General features: G+C 36.0%; 1 protein-coding gene across 1 annotated transcript in view; it reads left to right on the top strand.

Annotated features, from left to right (window-relative positions):
• The window catches only part of MAP3K5 (mitogen-activated protein kinase kinase kinase 5), a gene marked incomplete at its 5' end in the record, with an annotated part of 225,813 nt that overhangs the window by 110,809 nt on the left and 91,914 nt on the right, over positions 1–23,090 (top strand). Inside the window, one exon of the mRNA XM_079716111.1 lies at positions 13,745–13,857. Within this exon, the coding sequence (XP_079572237.1) occupies positions 13,745–13,857 (113 nt within the window). The remainder of the gene's footprint in view (positions 1–13,744; positions 13,858–23,090) is intronic.

Raw genomic sequence — 23,090 nt, 5'->3', positions numbered from 1 at the left:
TACTCAAATATACTCACTAGAATTTTCTTAAGATGCCTGGTTCCATCCTTAAGATTTGTTTCCTTCATGAAGTCTTAATTTAGCTTCACTTACCTCTAATCATTTTACTTCTCTATTTTTATAGATAGTTTTCCACTAGTAATCACTGTTTATAGATTTCTTTATGTAAGAACTAACATATTGTTCATGTTCATCTATCCTCTTGCTAGTTAAACTGTAAAGTTTTCAATGACATGAAATGTCTTTGGTGCATTTTTATGGGCACATTCAGCAGTATTGCCATATCAGTCTTTTAAAAATATTAGTCTATAGTCTAATAAGATTGATCAGGGCTTCCCTGGTGGCGCAGTGGTTGAGAGTCCGCCTGCCGATGCAGGGGACACGGGTTCGTGCCCCGGTCTGGGAAGATCCCACATGCCGCGGAGCGGCTAGGCCCATGAGCCATGGCTGCTGGGCCTGCGCGTCCAGAGCCTGTGCTCCGCAACGGGAGAGGCCACAGCAGTGAGAAGCCCACGTAATGCAAAAAAAAAAAAAAAAAAAAAAAAGATTGATCAAATACATTTTATGACAAACACCATTCTTTCCAAGAATATATCAATACCTGTTTCTGTAGTATATAGAATCCAAGCTTCATCCTTCATATAAAAGCAGTTCTATTTTTATTTCTCATTATTATTCTTCCTATTTCACCCAACTCCCTTTTACTAAAAAGCAAAAACAAAAAAAGAGGTAATGAAAAAGGACTAAAAAAAATTTTTTTTAAACACACACCAAAGGATAAGCAGAGTCATACAGAGAAGAGGGCTCAGGTTTGGAATCCAGCAGAACTGGGTAAAGTTCCTGCTCAACCACTTTTAAATTGCGTGACTATTTCCATGCTTCAATGTTCTGATTAGTAAACCTGAGAGAATCCTTCCTACCTTAAAGAGTTGTCAGAATTAGAAATATTATGCTCGAAGTGTCAAGTACAATGCCTGTACCCAGTAGGTGCCCAGTCATGATAGGTAGCTATTGTTATTGTTTCTTTTACTATCTGGTGGTACCCACAGCTTCCTGTGGTAGAGAATATCATCAGGGCTATATTGTATTATTGTTAGAAATACACTGTCCCTGTTCATAGGAAGATGATATATTCCCACCCCATGACACGAGGTTCGGGTATGTGTGTTGGTTGATACTCTTTATCAGCAGAAGCTTTAAAAGCTATGTCACGGCTATGTCAGGTATACTTTTCCTTAGCTATTTTCTGGGGAAAGCCCCTCCTTTAGGCTGGGTCCCAGAGGGAGAACAATGTCAGGCAGCGCTGAGCCAGCTGATACAGAAACTTGCAAGCCACTGGGATTTGCTGTTGATACTCAGCACATTTACCCTAAAATGACTAATTTATCATCTTCAGTCGAAATGGATGGTTTCATTATTTTAGCATCTATATTTATTTTTATCAAGTTTGAATTTTAAAAAAAGCAGTGAGGGCTTTCCTGGTGGCGCCGTGGTTGAGAGTCCGCCTGCCGATGCAGGGGACACGAGTTCGTGCCCCGGTCCGGGAGGATCCCACATGCTGCAGAGCAGCTGGGCCCGTGAGCCATGGCTGCTGCGCCTGTGCGTCCGGAGCCTGTGCTCCGCAACGGGAGAGGCCACAACAGTGAGAGGCCCGCGTACACCAAATAAACAAAACAAAAAAACAAAAAAAAAAACAGTGAAATGATAAAATATATATGGAAAGTTAGCACCGGGGAACACAGATACTCGAGTGATAAGGATCAACATGCTCTTTAAAATAAGCTTTTAAGTAACAGCATGAAAAGTGAATCATATGCCACTTCTTCAGAGGAGACTATACTCTCCCTAGCAATAAATTAAAGGAGTTTCTCATGTAAGACTCTAAGTAGGCAGCAATGAAAACTATATAAACAATGTCTTCAATAATTTTATTAAATAGTGAATTCCAATAATATTAAAACGTAATGTGGTGAAGATGGTACGCAATTTAGTAATGTGGTCCAAGGATGTAGCTTTCTGGTCTTATGGTCTTATCAAGGTCAGGATTTAGATTACTAGGGAAGTGAATAGATTATTTGAATTTTATATGACCTGCTGTATTTATCACTTGTCTCAGCCTGGCTCTTGGTAAGAAGTGGATGCAGTTTTTCTTCATTCAGCAAGTATTTTGTTACCACCTGCAATGAGTCAGGCATCCTGATGGATCAGGCACTGGAGATTTAGTACGCAACAGGACTGACAAGGTCCCTGCTCTCAGAGAATATACATTCTATAGTGGGAGATAGATGATAAAAAGAATAATTTCAGATTGCTATAAATTCTGTAATAGATATAGAACTATTCAGTTTCCTTTCTTTTTCTTGTGTCATGCTAATCTGTGATTTTCAAGAAAATTTTCCAGTTCACCTAAGTTGTTGTATTTATTGGGATAAGGTTATTCCAAATATACTTTTAGTTTCTTTTTAATGCTAGTAGGACCTATACTAATGTCCCCCTTTTCATTTCTGATACTTTTGAATAACAGTAATTTGTATTCTCTTTCTCTCTCTTATGAGCAGTCTACCTAGGAGTTTATCAATTTTATTTATCTTCTTCTAGAACCAACTTTTGGCACTGTTGATTTTCTTTATTGCACATCTATTTTCTACTTCATTGATTTCTGTTCTTTCCTTTATTATACCCTCCTTCCACTTTGTGTGGGAATATATTCTGTTATATTTCTAGATGGAAGCTTAGAGCATTGATTTTTCAACCTTGCTCCCTTCCCAGCATATGCATTTAAAGATAAAAATTGTTCTGCATCCCAGAAGTTTTCATGTATTGAACTTTCAATATTGTTCAGCTCAAATACCTTTTAAGTTTCAGTGTGGCTTTTTAGACCCCTGGGTTCTTCAGAAGTAGGTGCCCAATTTACAAACATATCTTTCTTTCTTGTTCTCTAGTTTAATTCTATTTCTATGAGAGGTGCCTTTACAGCCCAGGATATAGTCCACTGTTGTTGGGCGTAGTGTTCCACATAAGTCAGGTAGATTAACTTGATTAATCATGTTATTCAAATCTTCCGTATCTTCACTGATATTTTTTGTCTGCCTGTTTGATCATCACTGAGAGTGGTGTTTTGAGATCTCCCACTATGAATGTAGATTTGTCTATTTTTTAGTTTTGTCAGTTTTTGCTTTATGTATTTTGAAGCCATGTTAACAAGTGTGTTTAGGATTATAAATCTTCCTGTTGAACTTACCCTTTAATCATTATGAAATGTTCCTCCTTATATCTTGCAATAATTTTTGCCTTAAAGTTAGTTTTGTCTGATATTAATATCTAATCACAACAGATTTCTTTTGGTTAGTAGTTGAGTGATACATCTTTATGCATCATTTTACTTTCAACCTAACTGTATCCTTATATTTAAAGTGTGTCTCTTATAAATGCATTATAGTTGTTTCTTTTTTCTTTTTTTTTTTTTTTTTTTGCTGTTGTTCTTAAATCAAATTTGAGAAGTCTTTTTTATTTGGAGTGTTTAGGTCATTTACATTCAATGTGGTAACTGGTAGTTGTGCTTATGTCTTACCATCCTGCTATTTATTTTCTATTTATTTCGTATCTTCTTTGTTCCATTAATCCTCCATTCCCTCCATTTTTTCGATTAACTTAGTATTACATTTTATCGTCTATTAACACTTTAGTAATACTTTTTATTTTATGCTTTTAGTAGTTCCCTAGAGGTGACAATCCACATCCTTGGCTTTTAGTCTACCTTAAATTTGTACTTTACCACTTCCTGAACAAGGAAAGAAACTTAGAGCAGTGTAAATATTTAATAGTTTAGTTAATATCTTTTATATATAGTCAAATATTTACCCTTTCTGATGCTCTTCCTGCAGTTCAGTGCTTCCAACTGGAATCACTACTCTTCAGCCTGAATACGTTTAGTATTTTCTATAATGTGGATCTGCTGGCAACCAATTCTGCCAGTTTTTGTTTGTATGAACACATCTTTCTTACACCTTTTCTTTTTCTTTTTATCACTCTAAAGATGTTGTTGCATTATCTTTTGGCTTCCATAGTTTGTATTGCAAAGTCAGCTCTCAATTGTATTACTCCTTGGAAAGTAATGTATCTTTTTCTTTCTGGCTGATTTTAAGATTTTCCTCTGTGTCTTTGGTTTCGACATTTAGGCTGTGCTTATTATTTAATCGTGCTTGAAGTTTACTGAGCTTTTTGGATCTGTGGGTTAATGTTTTCAACAGTTTGGGATATTTTTGGCCTTATGTCTTCAAATATTTCTTGTGTTCTGTATGCTCTCTTTCCTCTTCCTGGGGCTACAGTGATACATATGTTAGACCATTTAACTTTATCTCACATGTCTCTTATGCTCTGTTTTGTTTTTTCCCCTATCTTTTTCACTCCCTGCTTCAGTTTTGATATTTTTTATTGACCTGTTTTTTTTATTTCACCAAATCTATCTTCTGCTGCATCTAGTCTGCTATTAAACACATACAATGAATTCTTATTTTCAGGCATTGTATTTTTTAGTTCTACATTATTTGATTCTCTTTTTTTAGATTTCAATTCTCTGTTGCAATTGTTTCTCTTTTATTCATTTGTCCATTTTTTTCTTGATTTTCTTCACCATATTTGTAATAATTATTTAAAGTCCTTGTCTACAAACTCCAACACCTGAATTATCTGTGAGGCTGGTCCTCGTCTGTTTTGCTCTTTTGTTTATTGGTCACATTTTCCTGACTCTTTGCATGTCTCATAATTCTTTAATGTCTGCCATATATTTTGTATTTAAGAATTATTGAGACTGAGGATGATTTTATTTTCTCTCATAGAAGGCTCTTACTTTCCTCTGTTAGCCAGGCAGGGTGAGAAGCTGATTACCTCAAAAACCACAACTGAGTTGAGTTGGTCTGGCTTTCAGGGTTTTTTTTTAATAACTTTATTTTTTTTAATTTAATTTAATTTATTTTTTATACAGCAGGTTCTTATTAGTCATCGATTTTATGCACATCAGTGTATACATGTCAATCATAATCTCCCAACTCATCCCACCACCACCCCACCCCACTCCCGCTTTCTGCCCTTGGTGTCCATACGTTTGTTCTCTACATCTGTGTCTCTATTTCTGCCCTGCAAACCGGTTCATCTGTACCATTTTTCTAGGTTCCACATATATGTGTTAATATACGATATTTGTTTTTCTCTTTCTGACTTACTTCACTCTGTATGAGTCTCTAGATCCATCCACATCTCAATAAATGACCCAATTTCGTTCCTTTTTATGGCTGAGTAATATTCCATTGTATATAGGTACCACATCTTCTTTATCCATTTGTCTGTCGATGGGCATTTAGGTTGCTTCCTGGCTATTGTAAATAGTGCTGCAATGAACATTGGGGTGCATGTGTCTTTTTCAATTATGGTTTTCTCTGGGTATATGCCTAGTAGTGGGATTGCAGGATCATATGGTAATTCTATTTTTAGCTTTTTAAGGAACCTCTATACTGTTTTTCATAGAGGCCATATCAATTTACATTCCCACCAACATTGCAAGAGGGTTCCCTTTTCTCCACACCCTCTCCAGCATTTGTTGCTTGTAGATTTTCTGATGATGCCCATTCTAACTGGTGTGAGGTGATACCTCATTGTAGTTTTGATTTGCATTTCCCTAATAATCAGTGATGTTGAGCAGCTTTTCATGTGCTTCTTGGCCATCTCTATGTCTTCTTTGGAGAAATGTCTGTTTAGGTCTTCAGCCCATTTTTCGACTGGGTTGTTTGTTTTCTTAATATTGAGCTGCATGAGCTGTTTATATATTTTGGAGATTAATCCTTTGTCCATTGATTTTTTTGCAAATATTTTCTTCCATTCTGAGGGTTGTCTTTTCGTCTTGTTTATGGTTTCCTTTGCTCTGCAAAAGCTTTGTAGTTTCATTAGGTCCCATTTGTTTATTTTTGTTTTTATTTCCATTACTCGAGGAGGTGGATCAAAAAAGATCTTGCTGTGATTTATGTCAAAGAGTGTACTTCCTATGTTTTCCTCTAAGAGTTTTATAGTGTCCGGTCTTACATTCAGGTCTCTAATCCATTTTGAGTTTATTTTTGTGTATGGTGTTAGGGCGTGTTCTAATTTCATTCTTTTACATGTAGCTCTCCAGTTTTCCCAGCACCACTTATTGAAGAGACTGTCTTTTCTCCATTATATATCCTTGCCTCCTTTGTCATAGATTAGTTGACCATAGGTGCATCAGTTTATCTCTGGGCTTTCTATCTTGTTCCATTGGTCTATGTTTCTCTTTTTGTGCCAGTACCATATTGTCTTGATTACTGTAGCTTTGTAGTATAGTCTGAAGTCAGGGAGTCTGATTCCTGCAGCTCCGTTTTTTTCCCTCAAGACTGCTTTGGCTATTTGGGGTCTTTTATGTCTCCATACAAATTTTAAGATTTTTTTGTTCTAGTTCTGTAAAAAATGCCATTGGTAATTTGATAGGGATTCCATTGAATCTGTAGATTGCTTTGGGTAGTATAGTCATTTTCACAATATTGATTGTTCCAATCCAAGGACATGGTATATCTCTCCATCTGTTGGTATCATCTTTAATTTCTTTCATCAGTGTTTATAGTTTTCTGCATACAGGTCTTTTGTCTCTCTGGGTAGGTTTATTCCTAGGTATTTTATCCTTTTTGTTGCAATGGTACATAGGAGTGTTTCCTTAATTTCTCTTTCAGATTTTTCATCATTAGTGTATAGGAAAGCAAGAGATTTCTGTGCATTAATTTTGTATCCTGCAACTTTATCAAGTTTATTGGTTACCTCTAGTAGTTTTCTGGTGGCATCTTTAGGACTCTCTATGTATACTATCATGTCATCTGCAAACTGTGACAGTTTTACTTTTTCTTTTCCAGTTTGAATACCTTTTATTTCTTTTTCTTCTCTGATTGCCGTGGCTAGGACTTCCAAAACTGTGCTGAATAATAGTGGTGAGAGTGGACATCCTTGTCCTGTTCCTGATCTTAGAGGAAATACTTTCAGTTTTTCACCATTGAGAATGATGTTTGCTGTGGGTTTCTCGTATATGACCTGTATTATGTTGAGGTAGTTTCCCTCTATGCCCACTTTCTGGATAGTTTTTATCAAAAATGGGTGTTGAATTTTGTCAAAAGCTTCTTCTGCATCTATTGAGATGATCATATGGTTTTTATTCTTCAGTTTGTTAATATGGTGTATCACATTGATTGATTTGTGTATATTGAAAAATCCTTACATCCTTGGGATAAATCCCAGTTGATCATGGTGTATGATCCTTTCTAATGTGTTGTTGGGTTCTGTTTGCTAGTATTTTGTTGAGGATTTTTGCATCTATATTCATCAGTAATATTCGTGTGTAATCTTCTTTTTTTGTAGTATCTTTGTCTGGTTTTGGTATCAGGGTGATGGTGGCCTCATAGAATGAGTTTGGGAGTGTTCCTTCCTCCACATTTTTTGGGAAAAATTTGAGAAGGATGGGTATTAGGTCTTTTCTAAATGTTTGATAGAATTCACCTGTGAAGCCATCTGGTCCTGGACTTTTGTTTGTTGAAAGATTTTTCATCACAGTTTCAATTTCATTACTTGTGATTGGTCTGTTCATATTTTCTATTTCTTCCTGGTTCAGTCTTGGAAGGTTATACCTTTCTATGAATTTGTCCATTTCTTCTATTGTTGTCCTTTTTATTGGCATAGAGTTGCTTATAGTAGTCTTAGGATGCTTTGTATTTCTGCTGTGTCTGTTGTAACTTCTCCTTTTTCATTTCTAATTTTATTGATTTGAGTCCTCTCCCTCTTTTTCTTGATGAGTCTGGCTAATGGTTTATCAATTTTGTTTATCTTCTCAAAGAACCAGTTTTTAGTTTTATTGATCTTTGCTATTGTTTTCTTTGTTTCTCTTTCATTTATTTCTGCCCTGATCTTTATGATTTCTTTCCTTCTACTAATTTTGGGTTTTGTTTGTTCTTCTTTCTCTAGTTTCTTTAGGTGTGAGGTTAGATTGTTTATTTGAGATTTTTCTTGTTTCTTGAGGTAGGCTTTTATAGCTATAAACTTTCCTCTTAGAACTGCTTTTGCTGCAGCCCATAGGTTTTGGATCATCATGTTTTCATTGTCATTTGTCTCTAGGTATTTTTTGATTTCCTCTTTGATTTCTTCAGTGATCTCTTGGTTTTTTAGTAACGTATTGTTTAGCCTCCATGTGTTTGTGTTTTTTACATTTTTTTCCTGTAATTCATTTCTAATCTCATAGTGTTGTAGTCAGAAAAGATGCTTGATATGATTTCAGTTTTCTTAAATTTACTGAGGTTTGATTTGTGACCCAAGATGTGATCTATCCTGGAGAATGTTCTGTGTGCACTTGAGAAGAAAGTGTAATCTGCTGTTTTTGGGTGGAATATCTTATAAATGTCAGTTAAATCTATCTGGTTTATTATGTCATTTAAATCTTCTGTTTCCTTATTTATTTTCATTTTGGATGATCTGTCCATTGGTGTAAGTGAGGTGTTAAAAGTCCCCCACTATTATTGGGTTACTGTCAATTTCCTCTTTTATAGCTGTTAGCAGTTGCCTTATGTATTGAGGTCCTCCTATGTTGGGTGCATATATATTTATAATTGTTATATCTTCTTCTTGGATTGATCCCTTGATCATGATGTAGTGTCCTTTCTTGTCTCTTGTAACATCCTTTATTTTAAAGTCTCTTTTATCTGATATGGGTATTGCTACTCCAGCTTTCTCTGGATTTTCATTTGCATGGAATATCTTTTTCCATCCCCTCTCTTTCAGTCAGAATGTGTCCCTAGGTCTGAAGTGGGTCTCTTGTAGACAGCATGTATATGGGTCTTGTTTTTGTATCCATTCAGCAAGCCTCTTTTGGTTGGAGCATTTAATCTATTCACGTTCAAGGTAATTATCGATATGTATGTTCCTATTACCATTTTCTAAATTGTTTTGGGTTTGGTTTTGTAGGTTCTTTTCTTCTCTTGTGTTTCCCAGTTAGAGAAGTTCCTTCAGCATTTGCTGTGGAGCTGGTTTGGTGGGGCTGAATTTTCTTAGCTTTTGCTTGACTGTAAAGCTTTGGATTTCTCCATCAAACCTGAATGAGATCCTTGCTGGGTAGAGTAATCTTGGTTGTAGGTTCTTCCCTTTCATCACTTTACATATATCATGCCACTCCCTTCTGGCTTATAGAGTTTCTGCTGAGAAATCAGCCTTTAACCTTATGGGAGTTCCCTTGTATGTTATTTGTCATTTTTCCCTTGATGGTTTCAATAATTTTTCTTTGTCTTTAATTTTTGCCAATTTGATTACTATGTGTCTCGGCATGTTTCTCTTTGGGTTTTTCCTGTATGGGACTCTCTGCGCTTCCTGGACTTGATTGGTTATTTCATTTCCCATGTTAGGGAAGTTTTCGACTGTAATCTCTTCAACATTTTTCTCGGGTTCTTCCTCTCTCTATTCTCCTTCTGAGACCCCTATAATGAGAATGTTGTTGCATTTAATGTTGTCCCAGAGGTCTCTTAGGCTGTCATCATTTCTTTTCATTCTTTTTCTTTATTCTGTTCTGCAACAGTGAATTCCACCGTTCTGTCTTCCAGGTCACTTATCCATTCTTCTACCTCAGTTATTCTGCTATTGATTCCTTCTAGTGTATTTTTCATTTCAGTTACTGTATTGTTCATCTCTGTTTGTTTGTTCTTTAATTTTTGTAGCTCTTTGTTAAACATTTCTTGCATCTTCTCGATCTTTGCCTCCATTCTTTTTCCAAAGTCCTGGATCATCTTCATTATCATTATTCTGAATTCTTTTTCTGGAAGGTTGCCTAGCTCCACTTCATTTAGTTGTTTTTCTGGGGTTTTATCTTGTTCATTCACCTGATACATAGCCCTCTCCCTTTTCATCTGGTCTGTCTTTCTGTGAATGTGGTTTTTGTTCCACAGGCTGCAGGAATGTAGTTCTTCTTGCTTCTGCTGTCTGCCCTCTGGTGGATGAGTCTATCTAAGAGGCTTGTGGAAGTTTCCTGATAGGAGGGCCTGGTTGTGGGTAGAGCTGGGTGTTGCTCTGGTGCCCAGAGCTCAGTAAAACTTTAATCCGCTTGACTGCTGATGGGTGGGGCTGGGTTCCCTCCCTGTTGGTTGTTTGGCCTGAGGCGACCCAACACTGGAGCCTACCTGGGCTCTTTGATGGGGCTAATGGCAGACTCTGGGAGGGCTCACGCCAAGGAGTACTTCCCAGAACTTCTGCTGCCAGTGTTCTTCTCCCCATGGTGAGCCACAGCCACCCCCCTCCTCTGCAGGAGACCCTCCAACACTAGCAGGTAGGTCTGGTTCAGTCTCCCCTGGTGTCACTGCTCCTTGCCCTGGGTCCCGATGCACACATTACTTTTTGTGTGCCCTCCAAGAGTGGAGTCTCTATTTCCCTCAGTCCTGTCGAAGTCCTGCAGTCAAATCCCACTAACCTTCAAAGTCTGATTCTCTAGGAATTTCTCTTCCCGTTGCTGGAGCCCCAGGTTGGGGTGCCTGACGTGGGGCTCAGAACGTTCACTCCAGTGGGTGGACTTCTGTGGTATAAGTGTTCTCCAGTCTGTGAGGCACCCACCCAGCAGTTATGGGATTTGTTTTTACTGTGATTGCGCCCCTCCTACTGTCTCATTGTGGCTTCTCCTTTGTCTTTGGATGTGAGGTACCTTTTTTGGTGAGTTCCAGTGTCTTCCTGTCAATGATTGTCCAGCAGCTAGTTGTGATTCTGGTGTTCTCACAAGAGGGAGTGAGAGTACGTCCTTCTACTCCTCCGTCTTGTGTTTCAGTTTTATTTGACCCTGTCTATCTCTGTTTTGTTCCTGCTTCCTGGATGTGACCGCCCTCAGCTTTTGATTGAGAGCCAAGCAGGGCTCTATCTTCTTATCCCTTAAATACTGTGGAAGATTTTATAACTGCCCTTTGGGGTTTTGAGTTTGAGTCTTTATTCTCTTATATTATACATATCTAGACTTTGGAGGAGATTGCCATCTATTTATTGCAGGCTCCTCCCTCAAGTAACACTTCACTCCTAAGTACTGCTGGACTTCATATTTCACTGCCATTCCAGCCATACCTCATCCCCAACTGCCCATATAGCCAGCATTCAACAAATGTCCTATGGAGAAAACCGGCTGCACATTTGCAGTTGCTCCAGGTTTCACCCTGTCATGCCAGCCCATGCAACTATCAGGAAATCCACTTGTTTCTATTTTCCCTGGTAGAGTTTCAAATAGGTAGAGTTTCTCTGCCTATGCCAAGCCTATGCTTAATATTATGGTTGGAATCAGCAAATGCCCCTATAGCGACAAAAGCAATTCAGCTCTCCTTGGTAGGACACTTCCCTGTTCGGAATTTTATCTCAGTGATTTTGTTGTGCTGTTGCTTCCATAGATCTCCAGCATCTATAAAAATATGTTTTTGATGTGTATCCTTTTTCCCACCTAGTTGTTGTAGCAGGAGTGATGGCTCCCAAGTAGACTATTACATCTTACCTGGAAACTCAGATTTTCCCCTTACATTGACTATTCTTCTAATTTAAACAGTTACATAGCTTTCCAACATTTGGAATACATTTTATTCCATATTCCATTTTATAATATTGTGGGAAACTTAGGAAGTACTTTTTCATTTTGTAACAAATATTCTTGTAACCAAATTTCTGATTACATATTTAATGTTTTTTCTTAGTATAAACCCATAGATATGGAAATCTTGTGTCAATAGGTATGCATTGCTTTTTTTAATATTTTACAATTTTTGATAGATATTGGCAAATTTCTTCCAAGAAATACTATACTAATGTACTTTTACAGTGCATGAGAATATCCACTTCCTTAAGACTTTCTCCTCAATACCCAGCTTATTCTTATGGAGTGCTGTGAGCCATAAAAAGTATAAATTATTAATTTATTGCATCTATATTTTGGTTAAAATATTTTTAAATGTATTGTTTATGGTAACAGAAAATATAAGCCCAACTTTTCATTTTGGTTAGTTTGGCACATAGGAAGCACTTAGTCAATATTTATTGGTTGATTTGGTGTTATCTTGCTTTCTGCATCTTCCTTTGAGTATGTTGAAGAGAACTATTCCATGTTCTTTTCTTTTAGGAGAAATGAAAGAATTTATTTGTTGAAAAATATTATGTATCTTGATATGAATTTGTGGAAACTATAATGTATTGGTAGAAAGAAAGGTATTAACTCCTTTCTTCTCCTATATCTTTTTTTACTGAGACCTTCTACTTGCCTCTGAACAAACACAAAGACCTTTGTGTCTTATATGAGTCTAAGACTTATAAATCATGTCTTTCCTTGATATGACCTGCTTTGGATATCAGCAGTCTGGGTACATGCTTTTTCCATTTTAGATTTGGGAAACACCAGTACTTCTGGAGAGATAAAAATACTTTTTAATCAGCAACAGTGATGCAGTTGGAAATATTTTTTTCTTATTTCACATACATAACTATTCGAGCCAACTAGTTAAGATTAATAGTTATTTGATTTTTGTTTCCTTTCAGAGACACTTTTTTGCTTAAAAAGTAAGACCCTTAAAAAGGGCACATGATTCTCAATATTCAGAAAAGATGTACTTTTCTTTTGAAGTTTACCTTACCATTTTAAATTATGGAAAACTTCAAGTGTATATAAAAGCCAAAAATATACTCTAATGTACATTATTGTGCTGGCTGCCATTTTGGCAATTCACATCTTTCAGTTTCACAGTTAATGATTTTAATAAGAATGCCTTTATCTTGGAATTTTAATGTGTTTTTCCCTATGTATCCTTTTTTTTGTATCATTAAATAGTTATTCATTAGGTATTTAGTCTTTATATTTTCCTTGATCTGATTTTTTTAAATAGCTATTTCATTTTTCATGTTTGGCTCAGCTTCTATTAGTCACTAGGGCATTTACTTTAATTTTGTTCTTCTTCATGCTCTTAAATGAAATAATATTGAATATTGTTGCCTGTTAAATGATGTATGTGAGGAGACCCTTGAATGGAACCTAGGAAGTGTTACCTTGAAAATACAGGGAATGTACAGACACTGAAGTCTTTTCAAATGTTGAAACGTTTGTAAAGGTTGATATTCAGTTTCATGCATATTCAGAAAAGTGTTCTCATTCTCTTTGAGCCAAAATTAGTATGCATAGGCACAATCTCTGTTTTCCTTATTTCTTACTGAAACTGACCTTCTTTATTGCATTTCTATATCACTCTTATGGAAGTGATTGTTTCAGTATGTTACATAAATGATCTTCCTCATTGTTTTGTGTATATATGTATATTTTTGCTTTGTGTATTTTTAAAGCTTTTAAAAACCACTTAAAAATATGTACAGGGTTCTTATCTTTAAATTTTCACTGTTTACACATGTTTGCACACACACACACGCTCTCTCACATTTCTGGAAGACTTTGAAGAGAGGATTTTTTTAAAGACTGGAGATGCTATGATGAGGCTGAGTTAAGTGGGGGGAATGCCATTTTGCTGAGGGTGAGGGTATATAGTCACTTAAGCATTAAATCCTAATAGCACGCTAGACTCTGGGGTGAAGACCAGTGGAATATTTTTACTTGCTCAGGCTTTGGAATTATGCAAACAGAAGCTATTGCAAACTCAAAGTTTCATGACTGAAAAAGTAAACTTGTACATTTGTGTGTGTGTGTGTGTGTTTTTTATAGGTTCAAAAAGGCATTTGAATCTGAGCCAACACTACAGTCAGGAATTAATTATGCGGTCCTCCTCCTGGCATCTGGGCACCAGTTTGAATCTTCCTTTGAGCTCCGAAAAGTTGGTAATTACAGCTTGACGTTTTCCATGTAAATCAAGAAACTGTACCCAACGATACAAAGAAAAAGAATCTTTGATAGATAGTCCCTTTGCTTTCTGTCCCATCTGACTTCCTAAAAAACAAATTACATCTCCTTATTTAATGTTTCATATTGTTGTGCAAAATCCTGACACTGGGTTGTAATTCAGTTTTTAGTTTATTTTACCTGATATATATATATATATATATATATATATATATATATATATATATATATATTTTTTTTTTTTTTTTTTTTTTTTTTTTTTTTTTCCTGTACGCGGGCCTCTCACTATTGTGGCCTCTCCCGTTGCGGAGCACAGGCTCCAGACCCGCAGGCTCAGCGGCCATGGCTCACGGGCCTAGCCGCTCCGCGGCATGTGGGATCTTCCCGGACCAGGGCACGGACCCGTGTCCCCTGCATCGGCAGGCGGACTCTCAACCACTGCGCCACCAGGGAAGCCCTACCTGATATTTTTAATTCCAGCTCAAACTAATATTAAAAATATGGGCTCTGCATTCAGCCCTCAACTGCCAAATAAGGTAGTGTTTTGTGGAACATCAGGGAAGTTTCCTATCTTAGATTGATTTTGCTTTCCTGGGGCTGAAAGAAAGAAAGAAAGAAAGGGAGGAAGGAAACTTTGATATTTCCTGTTTCTGTTTCTTGTACACCTGCCCGTATGATTTCAGTTTTGTTGGAGGTGGAGCCTCCCAAGCCCGTAGAACAAGCAGATGGCAGTCTTGGCAGTGACTGGTCTCCTCAGAGACCGTCTCTGAATTGTAGCCATTGATAGAATGTGCTTTTTTCCCTTTTATCAGTGGACATTGCCTCATATGCTGACCCTTCTTTGGAATTTTTGAAGATTAGGATATCTCAGTGAACAAATTTTGTGTGATTTCCTTGGTTCTGGCTTTGATAACATTTTTTAAGGTTCTAGATATTGCATACTATCTAAGGTAATCAGACTTTGCTCTCTTTTGAGAGTCTAACCCCTCTCTTTCAGAGACCTGTTACAACTCTTGCAGGAGTTTTTACTACAGACATAGAAATAGTTTGCCATATTTTTCGTAGAGGAAAAAAATTTTATCGTAGTTAAGCTATGAATTGTAGAAGAAACTTTTAAGATTTTTAACTGGAGAAATGTTTTGTTTAATTTGTCATAAGAAAAAATGAGCCCTGGACTTTTTTTTTGCATTATTTGGGAAAGACTAATAAAATGGCCTTATATGATGTTCTAGGAAATCTTTGAGGCAAGTAAAGTTTGAGTATTAAGTACTTTTTAAAAGACGCAGACTAAAAGAATGATACAATGCTTGTTGCTGCTGGATTGCAATGGTATTCAATGCACAAAGTTTTATTTGAAATAATATTTTTAGCTGGAAAATGAAATCAGAAAAATATACACTTTTCATAAAATATAATTATTTTATTATAAATAATTATTTATTATAATTAAATTATAATTATAATAAAATTCTGCATCTAAGGTTATTTAAAAAACTCTACACTAGCCAAAACTCCTTATGCATCAGTGATCTAAAAATGATTTGTATTGCTCTGTTCTTGAACTTGAGGTTGAAGCCTGCAGCTCATCACAGAATTTGACACTGATTTGCATGCGTAGGTAGAGCAGTAACATAGTGGTTTGAAATGTACCTATTCTAAATTCTCATTTTTAAGTTAAATGTAGATTAAAATGGTCAGTAGATCTTAAATGTTCTCACCACAAAAAAGAAATGGAAATTATATGACATGTTGGAGGTGTGAGCTAAGGCTACAGTGTGATCATTTTGCTAGATATAAGTGTATCGAATCAACACATTGTACACCTTAAACTTACACAATGCTATGTCAATTATACCTTTCAAAAGATGGGGGAAAGAAAAAGGATGGTCAGCACTCTGAGGTTTGAGGAACTGTGATTAATGTAACTTTGTAAAGGAAACACACTTCAGTTTTTTCCAATAAAAGCTGATTCATAATACATGTTGAACAAACATTTGAAAGCATATGAAGTTGAATTTTTAATTTTGGAAATTGCAAAACATACACAGACTTAAAATCTGACTTGACAGTGAATTTTTAGTTCCCATAAGAGCTAAGTTTTAGGCTTCTAAAATACTGTGATATACACTCTAAATTATATGTCCTTAAAAACTAAAAGGCAATTAAAACTCACTAATTTAGATTCTACTCAATCACAAATTATGCTAATCAATATAGGTTGACCTAAAGTTAATATTTATACGGTAAAATAGAGTTAAAGGGATTTTCAAGGAAAATAGGTTGACTAAATAAATGAATATTTTAATATAATTTTATTAATTAATAGTATATAATAAAAAACAAGATTTATAACATATTGGGCATATTTTAAAATATAAGTTGCATTCTCTTTTTAATCAAAATTTTTAGTAATTTATATCTTCTCCCACTTTTTTTATTATTGGTCCCCTGCAAATATACAAATTAGTCTGAGTTTCTGAGTTCTGATAGTAGTCAGACTTTAATTTATAAAATATTTTCTTTAGATGTATTTTGAAATTTGATTTATTCATAAAGGATAAACAATTAAAGATTAAGATGTCATAAGAAGATCACTAAATCTGAGGCTTTCCAAATATATTATCTTAACTTTAAGAACTCTAATGTAAGAACAGTTCTTAACTGTCATAATCTGTTGCCCAAAGACTCTTAATTCTAGTCATGTGTTTGTTTGAGGTTATGACTAATTGCTTCGTGATCTGTGTTTTAATTTCCCGGTTTTTGAATAATCACTGATGTTTGGACTATTTAGAACTGGGATTTAAAAACACAGAACCGCTTCTTACATCTTTATCCTTTTTTCAGCTTCACAAGCCTTAAAATTAATATTCAAACTTTAGCTAAATAAAAGATGATTCTCCCATCTTCTGTGGAATTTTTCAACCATGAGACACTTTATGAGATGATGATGTAATAAAAAAACAGTGTGATTGGAATTGAGACAAACCACTGTTTGAATCTTATTTTCAGGGAGTTATTAAAATAAAATTTGTATTACTGAATATAAAAATCCATGAGTCTAAAAGGATAATCAAGAAAAAGAAATCAAAACTAAAACAAAACGCGTCACCAACCACAAAACAGCTCACATTGCCATCTATGACCAAATTCTTAGAAAATTGAAAATTATAAGGAAAAAAATTCAGTACTTTCCCTTCCTTTTAAAGGGATACTATAGTTATCCAGTTGAGCAGGTAAAGCTCTTCTTAAGACATGCTACATACTAACTGTATATTCTTCAGGAGAATGTATTCTTCAAAAGAGTGCTAGTTAATAAAGTAGAAGGAATGATAAAGTTGATAATGCTAGTGATATTAAAATAATGATTCTGACAAGGATCATCAATTAGAACTAAAACTTAAGTTAATTAAGATGCTTATTTTTTTAAATTTTCATTTGCCATATTTACATGATACCAAAGCTCACCCACAGATTGCTTGTTAATCACAAAGGAACAAACATTCCCATAAAATTCATTGTATATATTCCCTCCAGGGATCCAGCTGTCAGTGATCCAACCAGCATCCCTAATGGTGGGATGGCTGGATGTGTGCCACCTGATATGGTGAATGTGAAATAAGCAGCATCTCCTATGAAACAGTCTTGCCAAAAATGTTTAACCCGAATCTTAAGATCTAACAATGGGTTAATAGAAATCACATTGACTAGAAAAATAAGTCAGACAACACCAGGAAGTGCCATCAGACAGATCCAGAATGTGAAGACCTTCTACAAGACTCCCCTCCTGGTCTCTTCAAAAAGTCAATGTCGGGCTTCCCTGGTGGCGCAGTGGTTGAGAGTCTGCCTGCCGATGCAGGGGACATGGGTTCGTGCCCTGGTCCGGGAAGATCCCACATGCCACGGAGTGGCTGGGACTGTGGACCATGGCCGCTGAGCCTGCATGTCCGGAGCCTGTGCTCCTCAACGGGAGAGGCCACACCAGTGAGAGGCCCGCGTACCGCAAAAAAAAAAAAAAAAAAAAGTCAGTGTCATGGAAAAAAGTGGGGGTTGGTTGGGTTAAAAGAGATTTAGAGACATAAAAAAACAAATGCAATTAATGATTTTTGTTTGGATTCTGGTTTGGGGGGGGGGGAAGCTATAGGAGATATTTGGGGAATGATTGGGGAATTTGAATCAGGACCAGATATTAGATAATATGAGGGACTTATTATATTCGTTAGGTGTGATAATCAAATGGGATATGTAGGAGAATTTTTAAAGATATATGATGCAGTATTTAAGGGTAAAATGTCATGATATCTGTAATTTAATTTGAAGTGGTTCGGCAAAAATATTCAGGGAAATGAAGCAATAGTAAAATGTTAGCAGTAGTTGAAAATGTGATCATTCATTGTAGTATTTTTTCTGCTTTCATGTATGCTTGGAATTCTTCACAATGGAAAGTTAAAATGAAAAGAAGCTAATCTCCACCAGGGCTGTGTGACCTTCAACAAGTTGCTCAACATCTCTCAGCTTTTTTTTTTCCTCATTGCAAAAGGGATATAATCTCTAACTCATTGTGGTGTTGTTTGGATTTGCAGTTTGCCATGAATAGTGCTAGGCATGTAATGAGTGTTCTGTGGAGGCTCCATTTCCTACCTTTCTTTGTTAAAACAGCTTTGACTCTAATAGCAACTGCAAGATGTAAAAACTATGATAGAAACTAAAGTATTAAAAAATCTTCAATTCTTAGAAGTCAACCAATTCTAATTAGAGCGTTGTCAACATTTAAATCGCCTAAACAGATGACTGAATCAAAGAACTGGTATTTAAAACAGCAATGACATACTGTTAATTGCTTATAAATTTAGGCAAACTTTTTTTTTAATCCATTTTATACACATCAGTGTATACATGTCAATCCCAATTGCCCAATTCATCACACCACCAACAACAACCGCCCGCCGCTTTCCCCCCTTGGTGTCCATACGTTTGTTCTCTACATCTGTGTCTCAATTTCTGCCCTGCAAACGGGTTCATCTGTACCATTTTTCTAGCTTCCACATATATGCGTTAATATGCGATATTTGTTTTTCTCTTTCTGACTTACTTCATTCTGTATGACAGTCTCTAGATTTATCCACATCTCTACAAATGACCCAATTTCGTTCCTTTTTATGGCTGAGTAATATTCCATTGTATATATGTACCACATCTTCTTTATCCATTCGTCTGTCAGTGGGCATTTAGGTTGCTTCCATGACCTGGCTATTGTAAAGAGTGCTGCAATGAACATTGGGGTGCATGTGTCTTTTTGAATTATGGTTTTCTCTGGGTATATGCCCAGTAGTGGGGTTGCTGGGTCATATGGTAATACTATTTTTAGTTTTTTAAGGAACCTCCATACTGTTCTCCATAGTGGCTGTATCAATTTATGTTCCCACCAACAGTGCAAGAGGGTTCCCTTTTCTCCACACCCTCTCCAGCATTTGTTGCTTGTAGATTTTCTGATGATGCCCATTCTAACTGGTGTGAGGTGGTACCTCATTGTAGTTTTGATTTGCATTTCACTAATGATTAGTGATGTTGAGGAGCTTATCATGTGCTTCATGGCCATCTGTATGTCCTCTTCGGAGAAATGTCTATTTAGGTCTTCTGCCCATTTTTTTGATTAGGTTGTTTGTTTTTTTAATATTGAGCTACATGAGATGTTTATATATTTTGGAGATTAATCCTTTGTCCGTTGATTCATTTGCAAATATGTTTTCCCATTCTGAGGGTTGTCTTTTCTTCTTGTTTGTGGTTTCCTTTGCTTTGCAAAAGCTTTGAAGTTTCATTAGGTCCCATTTGTTTATTTTTGTTTTTATTTCCATTACTCGAGGAGGTGGATCAAAAAAGATCTTGCTGTGATTTTTGTCAAAGAGTGTTCTTCCTGTGTTTTCCTCTAAAAGTTTTATAGTGTCCAGGCTTACATTCAGGTCTCTAATTCATTTTGAATTTATTTTTGTGTATGGTGTTAGGACGTCTTCTAATTTCATTCTTTTACATGTAGCTGTCCAGTTTTCCCAGCACCACTTATTGAAGACACTCTGTTTTCTCCATTGTGTATCCTTGCCGCCTTTGTCGTAGATTAGTTGACCATAGGTGCGTCGGTTTATCTCTGGGCTTTCTATCCTGTTCCATTGATCTATTTTTCTGTTTCTGTGCCAGTACCATACTGTCTTGATTACTGTAGCTTTGTAGTATAGTCTGAAGTCAGGGAGTCTGATTCCCCTGACTCCGTTTTTTTCCCTCAAGACTGCTTTGGCTATTTGGGGTCTTTTGTGTCTCCATACAAATTTTAAGATTTTTTGTTCTAGTTCTGTAAAAAATGCCATTGGTAATTTGATAGGGATTGCATTGAATCTGTAGGTTGCTTTGGGTAGTATAGTCACTTTCACAGTATTGATTGTTCCAATCCAAGAACATGGCATATCTCTCCATCTGTTGCTATCATCTTTAATTTCTTTCATCAGTGTTTATAGTTTTCTGCATACAGGTCTTTTGTCTCCCTAGGTAGGTTTATTCCTAGGTATTTTATCCTTTTTGTTGCAGTGGTACATGGGAGTGTTTCCTTAATTTCTCTTTCAGATTTTTCATCATTCGTGTATAGGAATGCAAGAGATTTCTGTGCATTAATTTTGTATCCTGCAACTTTACCAAATTCATTGATTAGCTCTAGTAGTTTTCTGGTGGCATCTTTAGGATTCTCTATGTATACTATCATGTTATCTGCAAACAGTGACAGTTTTACTTTTTTTTTTCCAATCTGTATTCCTTTTATTTCTTTTTCTTCTCTGATTGCCGTGGCTAGGACTTTCAAAATTGTGTTGAATAATAGTGGTGAGAGTGTACATCCTTACCTTTTTCCTAATCTTAGAAGAAATGCTTTCAGTTTTTCACCATTGAGAATTATGTTTGCTGTGGATTTGTCGAATATGGCTTTTATTATGTTGAGGTAGTTTCCCTCTATGCCCACTTTCTGGATAGTTTTTATCAAAAATGGGTGTTGAATTTTGTCAAAAGCTTCTTCTGCATCTATTGAGATGATCATATGGTTTTTATTCTTCAGTTTGTTAATATGGTGTATCACATTGATTGATTTGTGTATACTGAAGAATTCTTGCATCCCTGGGTTAAATCCCACTTGATCGTGGTATATGATACTTTTAATGTGTTGTTGGATTCTGTTTGCTAGTATTTTGTTGAGGATTTTTGCATCTATATTCATCAGTAATATTCGTGTGTAATTTTCTTTTTTTGTAGTAACTTTGTCTGGTTTTGGTATCAGGGTAATGGTGGCCTCGTAGAATGAGTTTGGCAGTGTTCCTTCCTCCACAATGTTTTGGAAGAATTTAAGAAGGATGGGTGTTATCTCTTCTCTAAATGTTTGATACAATTCACCTGTGAAGCCATCTTGTCCTGGACTTTTGTTTGTTGGAAGATTTTTAATCACAGTTTCAATTTCATTACTTGTGATTGGTCTGTTCATATTTTCTATTTCTTGCTGGTTCAGTCTTGGAAGGTTATACCTTTTTACGAATTTGTCCATTGCTTCTAGGTTGTCCATTTTATTGGCATAGAGTTGCTTCTAGTAGTCTCTTGGGATGCTCTGCATTTCTACAGTGTCTGTTGTAGCTTCTCCTTTTTCGTTTCTAATTTTATTGATTTGAGTCCTCTCCCACTTTTTCTTGATGAGTCTAGCTAATGGTTTATCAATTTTGTTTATCTTCTCAAAGAACCAGGTTTTAGTTTTATTGATCTTTGCTATTGTTTTCTTTGTTTCTCTTTCATTTATTTCTGCTCTGATCTTTATGATTTCTTTCCTTCTGCTAACTTTGGGTTTTGTTTGTTCTTCCTCTAGTTCCTTTAGGTGTGAGGTTAGGTTGTTTATTTGAAATTTTTCTTGTTTCTTGAGGTAGGCTTGTGTAGCTATAAACTTCCTTCTTAGAACTGCTTTTGCTGCATCCCATAGGCTTTGGATTGTGTGTTTTCATTATCATTTGTCTCTAGGTATTTTTTGAGTTCCTCTTTGACTTCTTCAGTGATCTCTTGGTTATTTAGTAATGTTTTGTTTATCCTCCATGTGTTTGTGTTTTTTACGTTTTTTTCCCTGTAATTGCTTTCTAATCTCATAGCATTGTGGCCAGAAAAGATGCTTGATATGATTTCAGTTTTCTTAAATTTACTGAATTTAATTTTTTAAATTAAATTTTGTTAAATTTTCTTTAAGAATTTTTCTTAAATTTACTGAATTCCTAAATTTGTGACCCAAGATGTGATCTATCCTGGAAAATGTTCTGTGCGCACTTGAGAAGAAAATGTAACCTGCTGTTTTTGGATGGAATATCGTATAAATATCCGTTAAATCTATCTGGTCTATTGTGTCACTTAAAACTTGTGTTTCCTTATTAATTTTCCATTTGGATGATCTGTCCATTGGTGTAAGTGTGGTGTTAAAGTCCCCCACTATTTTTGTGTTACTGTCAATTTCCTCTTTTATAGCTGTTGGCAGTTGCCTTATGTATTGTGGTGCTCCTGTGTTGGGTGCATATATATTTATAATTGTTATATCTTCTTCTTGGATTGATCCCTTGATTATTACATAGTGTCCTTCCTTGTCTCTTTCAACATTCTTTATTTTTATTTTTATTTTTTTTGCGGTACGCGGGCCTCTCACTGTTGTGGCCTCTCCCGTTGCGGAGCACAGGCTCCGGACATGCAGGCTTAGTGGCCATGGCTCATGGACCCAGCTGCTCCGCGGCATGTGGGATCTTCCCGGACCAGGGCACGAACCCATGTCCCCTGCATCGGCAGGCGGACTCTCAACCACTGCGCCACCAGAGAAGCCCAACAACATTCTTTATTTTAAAGTCTATTTTTTCTGATATGAGTATAGGTACTCCAGCTTTCTTTGGATTTTCATTTGCATGGAATATATTTTTTCCGTCCCCTCCCTTTCAGTCTGAATGTGTCCCTAGGTCTGAAGTGGGTCTCTTGTAGACAGCATATATATGGGTCTTGTTTTTGTATCCATTCAGCAAGCCTGTGTCTTTTGGTTGGAGCATTTAATCCATTCACGTTCAAGGTAATTATCGATATGTATGCTCCTATTACCATTTTCTAAATTGTTTTGGGTTTGGTTTTGTAGGTTCTTTTCTTCTCTTGTGTTTCCCAGTTAGAGAAGTTCCTT

Source organism: Hyperoodon ampullatus, assembly GCF_949752795.1.
Source record: "Hyperoodon ampullatus genome assembly, chromosome: 12".
Classification (NCBI taxonomy): Eukaryota; Metazoa; Chordata; class Mammalia; order Artiodactyla; family Ziphiidae; genus Hyperoodon; species Hyperoodon ampullatus.
Note: the sequence above shows the minus strand (reverse complement) of the source record. Positions and strands in the feature narration are given on the sequence as shown.